This window comes from Seriola dumerili, unplaced genomic scaffold (assembly GCF_002260705.1).
Source record: "Seriola dumerili isolate Sdu_G_001 unplaced genomic scaffold, Sdu_1.0 BDQW01000290.1, whole genome shotgun sequence".
In the NCBI taxonomy this organism is placed as follows: Eukaryota; Metazoa; Chordata; class Actinopteri; order Carangiformes; family Carangidae; genus Seriola; species Seriola dumerili.
This window is the reverse complement of record NW_019174545.1, coordinates 3,772,411-3,788,524: the sequence shown is the minus strand read 5'-3', so window position 1 is coordinate 3,788,524 and position 16,114 is coordinate 3,772,411. Positions and strand designations below refer to the sequence as shown.

General features: G+C 38.5%; 1 protein-coding gene across 1 annotated transcript; it reads right to left on the bottom strand.

Annotated features, from left to right (window-relative positions):
• Nucleotides 1–223: 223 nt before the first annotated feature.
• On the bottom strand, nt 224–15,026 carry mapkapk5 (mitogen-activated protein kinase-activated protein kinase 5). Its single transcript, XM_022757595.1, has 14 exons — nt 14,100–15,026; nt 12,062–12,135; nt 8,582–8,657; nt 6,892–6,989; nt 6,658–6,766; nt 6,139–6,228; nt 5,589–5,684; nt 5,420–5,500; nt 5,103–5,290; nt 4,534–4,654; nt 4,228–4,358; nt 3,813–3,928; nt 2,859–2,963; nt 224–2,200 (listed from the first exon to the last, which is right to left on the bottom strand). The coding sequence occupies exons 1-14, from the start codon at nt 14,133–14,135 to the stop codon at nt 2,106–2,108; spliced, it is 1,416 nt and encodes a 471-aa protein (XP_022613316.1). The 5' UTR covers nt 14,136–15,026; the 3' UTR covers nt 224–2,105.
• Between the last annotated feature and the right edge of the window lie 1,088 nt (nt 15,027–16,114).

Here is a 16,114-nt window from a genome sequence, read left to right as displayed (position 1 = left end):
TTTATTTATCTTAATCAGGAAATTCTTTTAAAACCATATTGGAACACTTAATCCTTCAGTGTATCTTATCAGGATTGGAGATGCATGGTTTTCACTGGAAAGCAACGATATTTTGCACCAATGTTTGCTAATCGCTCAGAATAGACCTACTATTTCATTAGATAAAAAAAGATTAACGTAAAAAAAAACACACATGGTTAATGCAGTACTCTTGACATGAAAGCATGTTTACAAAATAATTCTTTATAAAGATAAGACTTCATCAAAGGGGAATTTCACAAATAACTTTTAAGGATTTTTGAATAGAACAAAAAAAAACATGTGTTAGACATAATCTGAATTGAACAAGAGAACATGCACTTTTAGCCGTCACGGCCTCATTCAATCACCTGAATAGGAATCCCTTCTTTCAACCCCTCTCTGAAGAAATAATATCAGATATGACTGGAGCACAAGAGTAAAACAGTGCAGTGAAGATTTCACTCTGGCTAATCAATGATATGATATTAATTACAACTAAAAGGTGAGGATGAGTGAAAGGAGGGAGCATTTGCTAATATTCAGACCTTCTAAGGGAAATAGGGAAGATCTGTGTTAGACAGCAATACTGACAAATTGATACACACTATCTCACTGCCATGTACATGCATGCATTGTGAATACATGATTAAATTATTGCCCTATTGCACATTCAGTAGCACAGCAAGTTTTATGACACCGAAATCTAACCGAACTGTTCAAGGTTCATGCTGAAACCTCCTACTGATCGTGTCTGTCACAACGACAGCAACGACATTGCACCAAAAATGTCTCATGTTTTTTGCGTACTCATGTAGCAAGCGGTCTTGCTTTAAAAATGACTTCAATATAAACTGACCCTGGTCTGAGTTCCAGTTGATACAACTTTACGTCAAAGCAGCTCATATTGTGTCTGTTTCATACATCAACAACTTTAAACGAAGACTGAACTTTAGACCTTTCAGAATCACATCATAAACGTTCAGACATAGAAAAACTGTTGCAAATATTTGAAATAATTCACTTCATTTTACTAGCCAGACACAAACTTCAGAAGCTGACAAGCACTATCATCACTTCATGTGGAGGAGTTAAAACTGGGAGATTGTGAAACCTACGTGAATCTAGGTAAGTGTGAAAACTCAATATTGACCCCAGAAACAGTTTGACAATAAAGTCTCAACGTCCACTTACCAGCTTCTTTTTTTAGAGCAATCTTGGGGTCTGAAAAAACTATCCTCTAAAGAAGGCAGTGAGACAGTTAAAAGCTCAGAAAAAAAGCTAGTAAGTGGATATTACCTTAAGATTTGTTTGATCTAAATGAGTCAGAAAGGAAACCAGCCATTGTTTATGTCGATCTGGTCTGCTTAGATCTATTCAGCACCGTCTCTTACCAGCTTTGAGAAAGGGGTTGTGACAAAATGAACAAATTTGAGGCTGCATTTTTCTATTTTATGACACTTTCTTTTACCACAATTTTCACTCTGCCTTGACCTCTGGTCAAGGGAAAGTTGCACAAAAAAAAAAAAAAAAAAAAAAAGATTCATATAATTTAAACTTAGTCTGAGATTCAGAAAGTGTGTGGAAGAACAACGTCACATCGTAGACAGCTTCTCTTTACTTTAAAGCCCACTGCCAGGCTACAAGTTAAGTATAAAATAATGGAACTCTTGGTTTAAATAAATAAAATTCTTAGGATGGTTAAAGGAAAATAAAATAGAATAAAATGAAATAACTGGGATAAAACACATGACATCTTGTACAAGCAGCTAATAAAAATTCCCTCCCAGAAAATAATTTCTTTCACTGATTTTTCTCATCTTTTATCTTTTTTCTTTTTTTTGCAAAAATGAAAATATAGTTTTTTTTTTCAATGTTCTTTGCCAGTGTCCATTTAAAAAAACATTATAGTACCAATGAGTCCTTTTTGAAATATATCTACAGCTGTACAATAGGTCTTGCAAGTGGATTCATGAAAAAAAACAAAAATTTAGCGCATCATTTTACATAAAAAAGCGTCTTTACAGATATGAGTTAAAAAGGGTCATAATAAACAATATAAAAAGAAGATAGAAAAACAGCGTTTACTAATGAGATTCTTGGAGATTAGTCTTTTCTTCAATGGCCTGTTTCACTATTTCAGCCAACTTCAAGCGGTCAACCTTATCTGAGAAGGCTCGTCCTGCAATGAAAAAGCTGGTGGTTAAGGACCTGGTAACAATAAATGACTAGAAGAGCAAAACATTTACATAAATGAGTCAACGACTGGTGCCTTTAGAAGTCAAAAGAAGTCAAAGAATGTACTGCTTAATTGCTAATTTACACAAATTAGTCTCTCAAAATGAATCTGTCTCTTTCACTCAAATATATTGAACCAAAACCCAAAGATAGTTATTATCTCATAAGACAAAGGAAAACAGTAGATCCTCACACTTAAGAAGTTTGAACTAAGTTTGACATTTTTCCTTGAAAAATGCTTAAAACAATAAGTCAATTGTCATACTAGTTGCTGATTAATTTTCTGATGAACAATCCTTTAATCAGCCATCAGGCCTTCAAGATCACTTCCAGTTTGAGCTGAAATGTGATGGTTGGTCTTGCCTATTTATTTATTGATATGGACAATGGAGTTATGTTTGTGACTGCAACTAATTTTTTTTTTGTAGGCAGGCAAATGAAGCAAAAAAGGCCAGATAATGTGGGGAGTCATTACAGATAAATACATATGAAGAAAAAGTTGACCATGTCAGACACAGGGAAGACATTTTTTCCTAAATGTGAAAAGATTAAACAGCTGCTTTGATTTTTGCCAGATAAAGACAAGAGGAAATGGTACTGACCGTCCCAGCTGAGCCCCTGCAGGCCTTCTCTCAGCAGTTTACAGTCTCTGTTGAACCTCCAGGCTTCATACATCACCTCATTCAGCTTCTCGTCCTCGTTCTCTCCTGGACAGACAAAAATATTCACCATAAAGGAAACCTGCTTCACAAAACGTGTGTCATCTGGAATGGCAGTAAAGTCTTCACTACATGTTGACTGACACAATACTCAGTTTTAATGCACAACAGACATGATGAGAGAGAGGCTGCTGAAATGATCGTGGTGGTAGGGGGTGCAACCCAGTAGCTGGTTGCTGAGAAACGTTGATCTGGCTGAAAATCCACACACGTCTGGATCATGCTACAGGCAATTCTGCAGCGGATAAAGTCAGGCATACTGACCAGGGCAGAGTTGCATACATATATATTTATTTGATGTGATGTATTTCCTTTTTTTTTCCATTAAAAAATTAGGAAATTTAAGGGTTATTGGTGGAGCTAAACCCCTCCAGGCTCCCGTCCTGAGTCCCTCGTAATTTGAACACTGCTATTAAAGCGTGGGTGACTATGTCAGCATTTTGGGTGTCTTGCGTAGCCACAGTGAAGCTGTAGCCAATCAAAATTTGGAAAAATCATTAATAGTCGGTCATCTGTTTCCTGAGCACATTGGCGGTTTCTTTGCTTTGTTTTCATCTACAACTGGGAAAATACTTATTAGTCGAATAGAAATGACTGAAAAGCATATCTACTGAAGACACGTCACTTCACTCATTAACCCAATGTAACTTCAAGGGAAACACAAACAGGTCCTCTGTGATGTTCTGCGCTGCAGCAGATTACACCAGTGTACACCGATATGCAATATACTCAGTGTACAAAATATGCAGAGTATATCATTTCATCAGTGAAGTACTGGTTGTGCATCCGTTTTTAGTGTCGTTTGTTCAAATATCGTAAACACCAGGGTTTACTGACCAGCTTGTGGTAGTATACACTGTGCAATGACATCTCGTAATTTTCCCAGTGCTACGTTGGAGTCTTCCCCTCCGTTCTCTGGGTCATGAATGAAGAAACCGTCACTGGGCTTGGGGCTGCAACATGGACACCAAAACACATTTCAGACTCAAATTTTGCTTTTTTTTTATTCAATACAGGAACCCCTAAAGACTATAGAACTAAGACTATAGACTCCATGTAGCACCAAAGACTCAGGAGAACAGTATCTGAAGAGAATGAGATTTTAGTTCCATTAAGCAGTGCGATGATAATTTTACATGAAATGTATCTATACTACAGAATACAGAAAAAATAACTATTTTATGTCTCTAAACTTTCTAAAAAAAAATTATGAGAACAGCTTACAATAAAGTTGACACAAGAGCAATCATACCCTAGGAGTTTCCGCTTCCTGAGGATTGGGTTGTTGACAGAGTTTAGGGGCTTCAGGCTGACATTCAGATCCTGAATTCTCATGTTGGCCAACTGCTCTGCGTGAGCCTGCTGGATCCCTGCGACTACCGCCTGGGAGGTAAGAGGACAGACAGTAAGAAAAAGAAGAAGTGTACCGCATGTTATCATAGGTAAGTTGACTAACTTTCTACAGTGGCCTCTGCTGGTCAATTCATTCAGGAATAGCAGCATAACTGTACAAAAATTGGTGCAATGCAATATTTTGCACCTTTAATTTCCCACTCACCTTGTCCATCATCATCTGGGCAGAGGGCAACACATTGTCGAGGGCCTCAGTGCAGTTGAGCCAAGGGTGAGCCAAGACTCCCTCAATAGTCAGCCTCTCCTCTGGCTTCACCTTCAGCAGCCTGTGGGGAGCAGATGAGGAAGTGACAGAAGACAAATTATTGGACAGAGAAATGACAAATGAGTGAGAGTGACAGAGGGATGTGATGAATGAAAATAAAGAAGCAAGATATGGGAGGAGGCAAGACAAGTGGGGATAATAGGGACAATAACATACAGGAATAAAACACATAAACACCAAAAACATAACAACTTGGATATACAGTTTAGTCAAAAAAAAATACAAGTAAATACTACAGAACTAACAACATTAAATGGTGTGAAAAATGGATGAAGAACACAAACACATCATGGGAGCTTCATTCCACAAAGAGCCACAAACAGCCATTACCTAGTCAACTAATGAGTCCACGCAAGTCTGTCACTTATTTCTAACAAGTGTTTAAGAACTGTTTTTAGTGTTTGCCATGAGTGATTCAGAGACATAGCAAAAAAAGGAAAAACACTTACTTGCGTACAATGTCCTTGGCCATTTCGGAGATCTGGCTCCACTCATCTTCAGGGAAGTCAAAGCTGCCCGTCATAATCTTCTTCCTCATGTCCTTTGGGATTGTGCGACTGTGATGTTTGGAGTAGAATGGGGGATAGCCGCACAACATTACGTAGATAATCACACCAAGAGACCACAAGTCACAGCTCTGGAGAAAGAAAGAGACATTTATTCAAAAAAAAAAAAAAAAAAAAAAAAAAAAAAAAAATCAAAATTGAAGGACAGGGCTTGCAACACCTAGTGTAAGGGTGAATGCTTAATCCAACAGATGTTTCACCTTGTTATAGGTGTAAGGAGTGGGTGAGGTAGGTATAATTCCAGACTTTTCCTTCTGGTGTCTTCTTTGAGCCTCAAGTACCTGGACAAGAAACAGTACCAGAAAGAATACATCAAGATGTTCCTGAGCTATCAAGCATGTTTTATGTGCTCTATGTTTCCTTTTTTACCTGAGGTGCTACGTAGTAAGGAGTGAACTGAGGGGTCATCAGATCTCCTTGATCAATTTTGGCAAAGCCAAAGTCACACAACTTCACAGGTGCATCCTGTGGAAAAGAGAATCACAAAGTGAAAAGTGTGAATGTGGAGTGATCAGAGAAACATATTTTTAGTAGCTTCCTGTTTTCAACAGAACATTTCAGCTTGCTTATATTTCAAGAGTTTACATTTACATTACTTTTGGGATATCATTGAAGGTGCCACAGTAAAGATGGATTTCAAAGTCTATTACAGCAACTTCAGATCGGACATTTCCAAATCTTCAATCTTCCTCTACATTATCTTGGCCACAGTCAGATATGGCCAAGAAAATTTTCCTGCTTACAGTGTCTCACTGAGTAAAGCACTGGCTGCTGACTTAAAAGAGCAAAGTTTGTATTCCTTTGTAACATATACTGTATTGGAGCAGTGGCATCAGTTGTGGTACTGGTATACTTTTAAAACTGCAGCATTCATGTCTATATTTATTCTGTGGAATCCAGTGCAACTCCAGCTACTTACCAGAGAGTTATCCTTGAAGAGCAGGTTCTCTGGCTTCAGGTCACGATGTGCAATATTTAGGGAGTGACAGTGTTCCAAGGCTTGACTGATCTACAGGAGGAAAAAAAAACATCAGACTGAGACACCACTCTATCATATGTGCATGTCGAAGCAATTTTTTTTTTTTTTGTAAAACAGCCTTGATTTGAACCCGTATGTATTCTTTTGACCATGTGTCTCACTGCTGAACTGCCGCATGAGCTGCTTGATCTCAGCAGGGGGATGTTAATGACATGGAGAGGCCGTGAGACATGCAGTTACCCACAGGAAGAAAATGTTTCACACAAAGAAGTATGCAGACAGACGAATCTTGACAGAATAAAAATAGGATAGGAAACCACTGATGAACAAAGACTGTCTGACCAGAATTCAATATTTACTGTACAAAATCACATTCATGGCGCTTAAAGAAACGCAGTCCGTGTCGACTCTTGATATGCTGGAGTGTGTTTATGTGTGCATATGTGTGTCTTCACCTACCTGTTTAGTGACCTGGCTGGCCATCTTTTCAGTAAAGTGCCTGTGCTGACTGATTCTGTGGAACAGCTCACCGCCCTCCATCATCTCCATAACTATCAGAAGCCTCGCTCTGTGAAAGACAAGAAAGGAGGTGTGGATGGTCAAAAAGAGACGGGAGACGGGAGATGGATTGTCAAAAAAAATTAAAAGCACAAGTTTTTACTAAAAAATTCACACACACACAGAACTCCTTACCTTGGGCTAGACTCATGTGGGAACTGGACACTATTAGCATAAACCTCCAGGATCTGCACTATGTTTGGGTGGTTGGCACACATCATATGGAGACGCACCTGCATGGAACAGAGTCAAACACTGTGTGTAGAGTACTTCCCTTAAATATGTTAAATTTTTATCCCATCCTGAATACAATCACTTTGTTTGTCCCTATAAAACTCTGGTGTTGAGTGTGGGCACTTCTCTGCCAGTGCTGGTCAAAATTATTGGCAGCCCTGAATTTCCAAGTCCATAATTCAGAATATCTTCAGAATTAATGCTTATGAACCAATTTTGTATAACCAGAATATTTTTGATAAAATGTCCAAAAACACGGGTGAAAAAAAAAAAAGAAAGAAGAAAATTAACGATGGCTGAATTCCATTTCCTGGTACTGTGCATGCTGGCTCCCTGTCACACTGAACAGAGCAGAGCCATTGTTAATGTTACTAATAATGCCTGTGCTTTTACTACTGTGATAAGTCAAAATGTCTGCTGTGAAAAAGGCCTATTCTACCATGAGCCAATACATACTTTTATATACTGATATCTATATATCTATATCTATATATAGATATATAGATATATATGCTGACCCAGTGACTTCTGATTCAATATTGCCATTAAAAGGTCCCATTGATTTGTGACAACAAGAGATATTAAAGTGATACTTCAGTAACTATACAGTGAAAGCACTAACAGCTGACACCTTTCTATGGTTTCACAGTATATATTGTCATATCCCCAAACTCTACCACAATGTGTAGACAAGCAATAACAGAAATTCAATCCCCAAAATCCAGGCTTTGTACATTACTGCTTGTAACATTTTATTATTTCCTTTGAATGTAAAAACCTTGTTTACTATTCTTTTTCCTTCATCGTATTTACAGAGGAGGTCAGGGGAGTATTGAACAACTGGAAACTGGAGATGGTTTAGTACTTCAGTAAATGAGCTGTGACTCAAGAACTGTTAACAGAAATAGGTTTTATCTTCAGTAAGTCATGCTTGTCATTGCAAGAATCTACCTGAAGAACTTAAATAAAACAGATTCTACAAATGGAAATGCAAATAATGCAGCTAACAATAATATAGCTAACAGTAAGGAGGCTTCATCCAACTTTCTCATTGCAATAACGCTAAATCATGCAACAAAGCAAAGGGTAATTTATAAGACTGTTACCTTTATAGACAATATAATATATATAAGTATATATATTGCAAACCTCATCCTACACCCTCATTTGAAAAAATGATAGCGGCTAAAAAATATATTGTTTAGCAGTAATAATCGGTGTCTATTCGCTTGTCAGTGACAGCTTTCCCAGCTCAGCAGCGAGAGCCTGTGTGAAGCCAGTTTGTGTTGCTTGTTTTGACTGCGTGTCTCACTGCTTAACTGCTAAATAAGCTGCTTGATCAAAACAGAAGGCTGCTAATGACAAGCAGAGGCTGCTAGACAAACTTTTCACCGCAGGAAGACAATGTTACGGACAAAGAAGCCCATACAAAAAGACAGAAGAAGCGCAGGAGACAGACTGACAAGGAAAAAGAAAAACAAGAATTAATAAAGACAGATAACAGGCAGGAAGACGGACCATGGCATAGTGATATGGCCAAAGGCAACAAACAACAGGCATTAATCACAACTGCGACAGTGTTTCCTCTAACCTCATTTCTGGCCTTGGGGCGATCAATGAGGATCTTCAGGGCCAGGCGTTCCTGAGTTGACTTCTTCACACAAACTCTGAACAGGAAGAAAACAAGAGTCAAGAAACATGTGACTAAATATGATAACCCAATGTTTGTCACCAATGTGATCATTAAAAAGATCAGTAAGCTGGTTTCTGTAGTGTGGCAGGTAACAAACAGTTATAGCCGGGCATTTTGCAGCATTCTTATGTATATGATAAAGAAACACAATTAACATCATGTCAAGTTTTATTTATATAGCCCAAAACCACAAATTATCTAAGAGGACATCAGGAGTTCAATAAAATGCCAGACAGTCTCCAGTCTTTATAAAAACACAGCTGATATCCATGTGGAACAATGTGTAGTCTCATGAGATTTAGGAGCCATAATCCTGTGTGTGGATACTCTGCTTTTTCCTCAACAAATGTGCTGTCACCTTTGCTGCCAGTAACATAAATATGCAGTTCGCTGCCTTTAAAAGAAGCTTTAAGGATGAAAAAGCTTGTTCCAACTCTTCATTGAAGCCATATGATGTTTACATTGAGTGAAATGTTTAAAGCCAAGACTCGTTGTTGTTGTGGCTGTATCATTCCATCAAATGGAAATTATCTGGTTGTGCTGTGCATCATTTCATACACATTTCAACAGAATTTGGCCAGAAAATTTTGGTATTTATTTCTACCCACAGGCTAAAGAGTCATTTGAGTAATCATAACTGGGGAATTTTCTGTCTTTTACTTAAAAATGACTCAATGTTCAATTTTCATTGGAGTTGCAGATTTGCTTTGTGTTGATCAGCCTATTACACTAATAATTTCAGCTCCAGTGGGTGTGAACAATGTTTAGCTGCACAGCATGAGTTTGTAATACTTGTTTCTGGTTTTATTTAAATGTCTTCTGGCTTTATTGTTAGTTTCTGTGCGTTTGAATGTTGTTTTACAGCTGATACACATTTGTGCCCCTCTTCAAGTCTGGGTAAGATGTGCTGTGAAATTAAATTTATCCTAATATAAACACAGAGACGAGAGAGCAGCAGACTGTTTGGAGTTCAGAACTGTATTTTGTCAACATCACAGTTTGTTATGGGAAATACAAATTGTGCCTGCATCTTTACCAAAGAAGCTCAGCTGTCGTATATTTTTAATTCTCCCAAGTTTGAAATAAACTGTGGCAACGGTTTTCTTCAAACTACACTTTTGTAACATTACACAGTTGAACTACAGACTGCGGATATACATTTCATTTTCTGAAAAGCCCATAAACTCCTTTCCCCCTCTCTAAGCAGCAAGGACTCAAATATTCACTTTAAACAGCAACCTCTGGCCCTTAAACTCAGATTACACTATTAAAGCATTACTGCGAGAAACATTCTGCTTCGGCCAAAGTTCACTTCACTGGAAAGCAATACCTACCTAATGAATCACAGTTCAAGAGAAGGGGGCTGGTAGAGTTAAAGACATGAATGTGTTATGAGACAGAGAGAGGTGAGTGTGTGGATGAATCAAGAAAAGATTCATATTGTACAAAAGTCTCCATGAATCTCAGTGAAATAAAGAGTCAGAAAAACAAAGAGAGAGGGTGAAGAGTTGCCCGAAAAGAAACAAGGGTACAGCATGAATCATAGAATTTAAGAGTATGTTTACATGGAGGGCTGATGATTCAGTTTATCAGTATTTTTGTTACTTGAGGCAAAACTATACATATTAGGAAATAACAGGTTGCTCTCTGCTGATCCAGACCTGTGATAGTTTAAAAAGTGCAGAATGGGCAGGAGGAATCAGCGACAGACACTGATACATTACAGCTGGAATCAGCAGGGCTGTCAGACTTGCACCGAAGAAACTGCACATAGCATAAACAGACTTAGAAAGCTGCTGGAGCAGCCAGTGCCTCTCAGTAACATTTTGCAGTAACTGAATAAATCTCAAGACAAATACAAGTTATTTATATGAAGAGATTATACCGGTAATAGCTGAGGCGAGGGAGGAGAATACTGATGCACACAGGCAGTTTTAAAAAGGAAGAAACAAATGCACTCATCATTGGCAAATGTCTGAGTATGACAGATATTGCAAAAAAAAACAGGTACTACAACTGATACTAACAGGTGTTGATTCAACTTGCAGCACAATGAAGAGTTTTCAAGCCTGGTGACAACTTCAATCTGTCTTCCAGATCCACCACAGAAGTTCATGAAGCGCATAACAGTTTAAATGTAAAACAATTTTAGGCATTGCTGCTTGTTGTTGGCATTTCAGAAATATGTGCATTCTTGTGATATTTTACGTCCCGTTGCTTGAAGTGGAAAAGATTGAAGAATGCAGAGGGAGGTGCACAGCTGAAGAAAACTGTTGATGTTCATCATTGATCCCTTGTGTATTCACAAGTATCCACTATTCTGAATGCAGCTTCTCAAAAGAGGGTTAATTACTTTGCAGAAAGTTTCATCTATAGAATGTGGACTAAAACCTGCAAAAGCTAAGGAATTACACAAGAAGACTTTCAAAAACAGGCCAAGATACTTCCACTTAAGGTTGTATTTATGTATGTATTTATATGGACTGTGTCTGAGCCAACTGAGCCACCACCAGCAAAAATGGTTACAAAAACATCTCCATATTAAGCCTTGTGTTGTGGTGTTGCTACACACTAGAAGTGTGTTAAAGCCCAGTCAAGTGACAAGCGTCTAGCCCTTTCATATTCTCAATGTGTCAAGTATAAGGTCAAACTGTGCTGGTGAGTTGGTGCCACAGTGAACATGATGCAATAAAACCACTGGAGAAGTAATAAGTGGCAAACATCAGAAACGTAGGTTCTTTGGCAGCAGACAGAAAGTTTGTCTATTCGACAACCCAACTAGCAAATAATCTACATCTGATCTGACATCATACTTGAATCGTCTAGTTGGTGTGCGAAAAAGTGAGGCTGAAACCATATCTTATGCACTCCACAGCAGCATCCACAACAGTGGTTTAATTATGCACTGCAAAGGCTGAGCAATATATTAATATTTATCTCTCTTTAATCCTATCATGGGATTTTAGAATATGCTGAGTCACAATACACTATTTTCACATCTAAACTAAACTAGCAATCTGAGTGATCCTGGCTCTCCTCTCACAGCTGAGCTTAACCAAGCATGGCAGATTTCTCCCTGTATGATTTCTGCAACCCTACACAAAACCAGTCAAGAAAGACAGCTCCAAAAAGATTACCCATTTCCCAGCAATTGATTTCGCAATCCCAAACACATACCATGATCATGTCTCCTGGTTATGCAATATTACTTTTCCTGGTCCTGGTGTAATAAAAACATTTTGTTCTGAGTTCTGTCTATGCAACACTGGCCCTGCAGCAACAGTTTGACATCAATGTAATGCAGCACAAACACAGTTAAATCAGTTGAAAAGATAATATTTAGAGAGAGGAGAAAGGCAAACTCTCTCTCACACTCACCTGACAGGTCCACTGATGCCAGCTCCCAACTTCTGTGTCCAGTTTATGTTATACTCGTCCAGAATGGATGTCTCCTGTCGGGAAGAGAAACCAAACCAACAACATATCAAATGTTTGAAAGAAAAAAATAGAGGCAAAATTTTGTGTAGAAGTGTGGTGTTTTACAAGTTTATGGATCCCCTTTGCACAATTATCATCATAGTTTACATCATGTGGCACAAGCGACAGCTTACCGCCATCCACACCCAAGTATAAAAATAAAATAAAAATTCGAAATTGAAACTGCTGCTTATCATAATATAGACTATCCATGTATAAACAACAAAATAATAATAATCGGATACACTTACAGAAGAGTTTGGCAGATTCTACTGACATTGCACTGGGTAAGAGAGCTATGCATTTTATTTTCTGCGTTGTGTTAGCACTACCTTATCTGTTATCACCTGTCAAGATTCAGGATAGCATAATTCTTCCTGCACATTGTTCTTGAAAATAAACACAATTTGGCTGCTGTAAAAAATGTATGTGTGGGTAAGCTTAGTCACTGCTGCCTATAAAAGGATTCTAAAATATGGATCGGATGATATCCTGGAAGAAGGGAGTTGAAGTTCTTACAATTAGACTTTTGCTGGGTTTGAATACATTTTTGTCAATTTTTCCAGCTTTGTGAGGTATTTACATAAAGACTGCTATAATCAAGATATCATCTGTTTAAGTTACAAAACCTCAAATTTGAGACTGGAAAATTGTTAGATTAGCCCTTTTCCTCCTTTCCTGAGAATATACTGGTTTTGGCTGGCACAGTGCATGTAATCATGAGCCACTGCCAACAGGTACCACAATGTTTCCTCCCTACTGCCCCCCTTGTCAGTCCAATCTGCTCTCTGTAAACACAAAGAGGCTGATGATATTTGGGATTATTGACTATTACGCAACACAGGACAAGGGGCTGACATTTACTACACAACTGCCCGGAGGTCTGTAGCATAAGCTTCATATCTTTGATGGATCTGACTTCCCTTCACCCGGCACTGGCAGTTTTAGATAATGGGTCTAATAAAGCTGATTATTAACTGTCTATTCATTCTAGGTTATTCCAGTATATCTATGAAGGGTTTGTAAATACAAGCCAACCACATACACAGTCAATACATCAGCAGCAATAATACAAGACACAATGTAAATGTCAATTGTTGTGGAACAAATCGAGTTAGGCAAAAACTACACAGGCTGTTTACACACTTTGTTCCAATCCTCTGAACTGAACCTGTTCTGGAGCAATTTAGCCATGCACCGTAGCTTACCATAATGATTTCTTGGTTAAGAGCGTTTCGGGGTCTTGACACCAAAGAGCCTGGGTTAAGCTCATAGCTATTGAGCTAAACCACTAATCTCTTTTCATGATAACGGCCCCAATGGATACAAAGTGTGTGTTCAAGTTCTCAAATACTACTGCTTTCCCAACTGTGAAAGCAGGGGCCAGGGCCACTTGAGATCACATTTTACTGCTGACATAGATGCCCGGGCAGTGACACATTGAGGGGAGCAGGCCAGGAACAAATCCCAGAGCCAGGGTGGATGGAAAAGTTGCCAGTTACTAACCATGACCCTGCTAGATAAATCCAAGTACCACATTAATGTTCATCATGGGTAAAACTTTCCATGACCCACTTTTCATGATTTACATTGCTAATATTTGTAAGCTACACAAAAACTCCATGGATGCAATGTCAAGTCTACTTTTTAGTACAGTCTACTTCGAGAATCATTATTAGAGCAATAAGCAATCAAGATCATGTTGACAGAAGTAACAGCAATCCGAATCTAAAACAAATTAAGTATGTAAAATAATGTCTCTGTGATAATCTCCAATCTCAATTAAGGGATACTAACATTTCCACCATAAGTTTATATGAATGCTGCTTCACTTGCTTAATTTAACTTCATTAAATTAAGACCAAAACTGATTCCTCAACAAAAGTGAAAACTACTATCTGCCTGCATGGAGATTCACATTTCATTTTGTTAATATTACCTTGATGAACTTGTCTGCGTTGTTATCTTCCGACATGGTGGCCTGCTCCGGACAGATGAAGTCTGCCTCGCCAATCTCAGACAGTTGACAGTGGAAACAAAGCGTTTTTCTCCGACCTCTACAAAGTTTTGGTCTTGCAACCCTCGGCTGGACCAAGGGGTGTTATATTACAACTGATGACAGGACAAGGCCATTAGGGCAAAATGATGTTCGGCCACCGATCAGCCACAGACCTGAAGCCCACCAGCCGGTACGATGTAACGTTAGATCAGGCCAGCTCGGCTCACAACCTCGGGGTCCGGCTTGCTCTTCCAGGCGTCTTAACTTCACTGTAGTGACCATGTAGAGTGCCAAACTCCGAGCAATGTGACCCGAAAAGCCGAAGACAAGTACAACGTGGACTAGCCCACCACTTTTGGAGGGGCACTGAGCATGGGACAAGAAGTGTATTTTTAGCCAGCGCAATGAGAGCAGTGCTCTGCTAACGCTGCGAACACACCGTGGACCGGCTAAGTTGCTAGTAAGTGAGCTGGTGCCACGGCCCGGGCAGAGGATTACACAACAAAGGGAATCTTGAAAGATAAGCGAGAGCAGAGATACTGTAAGGAAACCGCCTCGGTGAAAGTTGGCTTGATTTGACACAACGAGCACACCGTGTTCCCAAAAGCAGAGCAGCAGCCTATTATGTCGTCGAGCCCAGCTTGGTTATGTGCTAGCAAGCTAGCTCAGCTGGTAAGTTAGTTTTCCAGCTCTGCTTAAAGCCACGGGTATTAACATTCTTCCACAAAAAAGTACGGCAACTATCAGCGCTCGTAAGGAACAATAACACTATCTCGGTGACAGAAGGGGTTAATAAAGAATGTTTTGAAAGGTGACCAAGGAGAGACACGCATCTATACACTATTTTGCTAATCCCATAGCTTCTTGTCAGAGGGGATACAGTCGGTACAACGCAATAGCAGCCCGTGCAGAACGCCTGATGTAAATCATTTACACGTTTAGCAAATTCAGACAAAATGTGGATGTACATCATTTTCCTATCAATAAATGTATATTTATGACACATATTAAGCATCGTGTGGTGGATCTGGCGCATTGTCAAACTGAACTGTTCATAATTTTGATCAAATAAATTTGAAATGGACAGAGTCTGATGGGTCCTCATACGGTCCCAGTTTTCAGATTCAAGGGTTAAAAATTAACTTGACGACAAAATATTCGGGACACACTTTTTCTCAGGATAATACCATAGACTGGATAATACAAATTTAATCGTGACGTCCTTCAATCTGGTGACCTTTTTTTTTTTTTTTTTTTGTTTACCTCCCTTAGAGAACACTTGAATAACGTATCCCAGCAGCCCTGCAATAAACAGTAGTTGAAAGTAACTAAATACTTTTACTCAACCGTACTGCACCTGCTGTACTTGAATACAATTTGAAGTACTTGCACATCATTTGAGCATTTGCATTTTCTGCTGCATTATCAATTCACAATTGTTGGCATAATCATTTTGTCTATAAAACATGTATTTTATTAATCACAAAATGAAATTGCAGTGTTGTAGGAGCCACCTCTCATGAATCGCAAAAACAATGGGTATGTAACAATGTATTCAAAGGTTAAATTATTTGCAATAACTAAACGGACTAAAAAGTCTAAAAAATAAAGAATAAATATAGGCCTAAATGATAGGAAAAAAATGTCAGAAAACAGTGTAAGTGTCAGAAAAGGTGAAACTTATTTAAACTATTTCAGTTGTTTGTTATATTCGACCAACAGTTCAAACCCCCAAAATATTACGTTTACAGATATGACAAAAAAGCAGAAGCTGAAACGAATAAACATTTGGTATTGTTGCTTGAAAAGGGGCTAAAATGATTAATCATCTATGGAGAGTTAACAGATGTATTATAGTAGATTCATTTATAGCTAAACATGTTTCCATTATTTTGTCCACCACCCTTTTGTCCACGTGAGGAGGACAAAATATCTATGTGCCCAATAGTTATTCT

Coding starts and splice junctions, on each gene's coding strand:
- mapkapk5 (XM_022757595.1), bottom strand. CDS start 14,135: ATGTCGGAAGATAACAACGCAGACAAGTTCATCAAG. Junction 12,136..14,099: donor ACGCAGACAAGTTCATCAAG/GTAATATTAACA, acceptor TCTTCCCGACAG/GAGACATCCATTCTGGACGA. Junction 6,990..8,581: donor GCCCCAAGGCCAGAAATGAG/GTTAGAGGAAAC, acceptor TGTTCCATGCAG/GTGCGTCTCCATATGATGTG.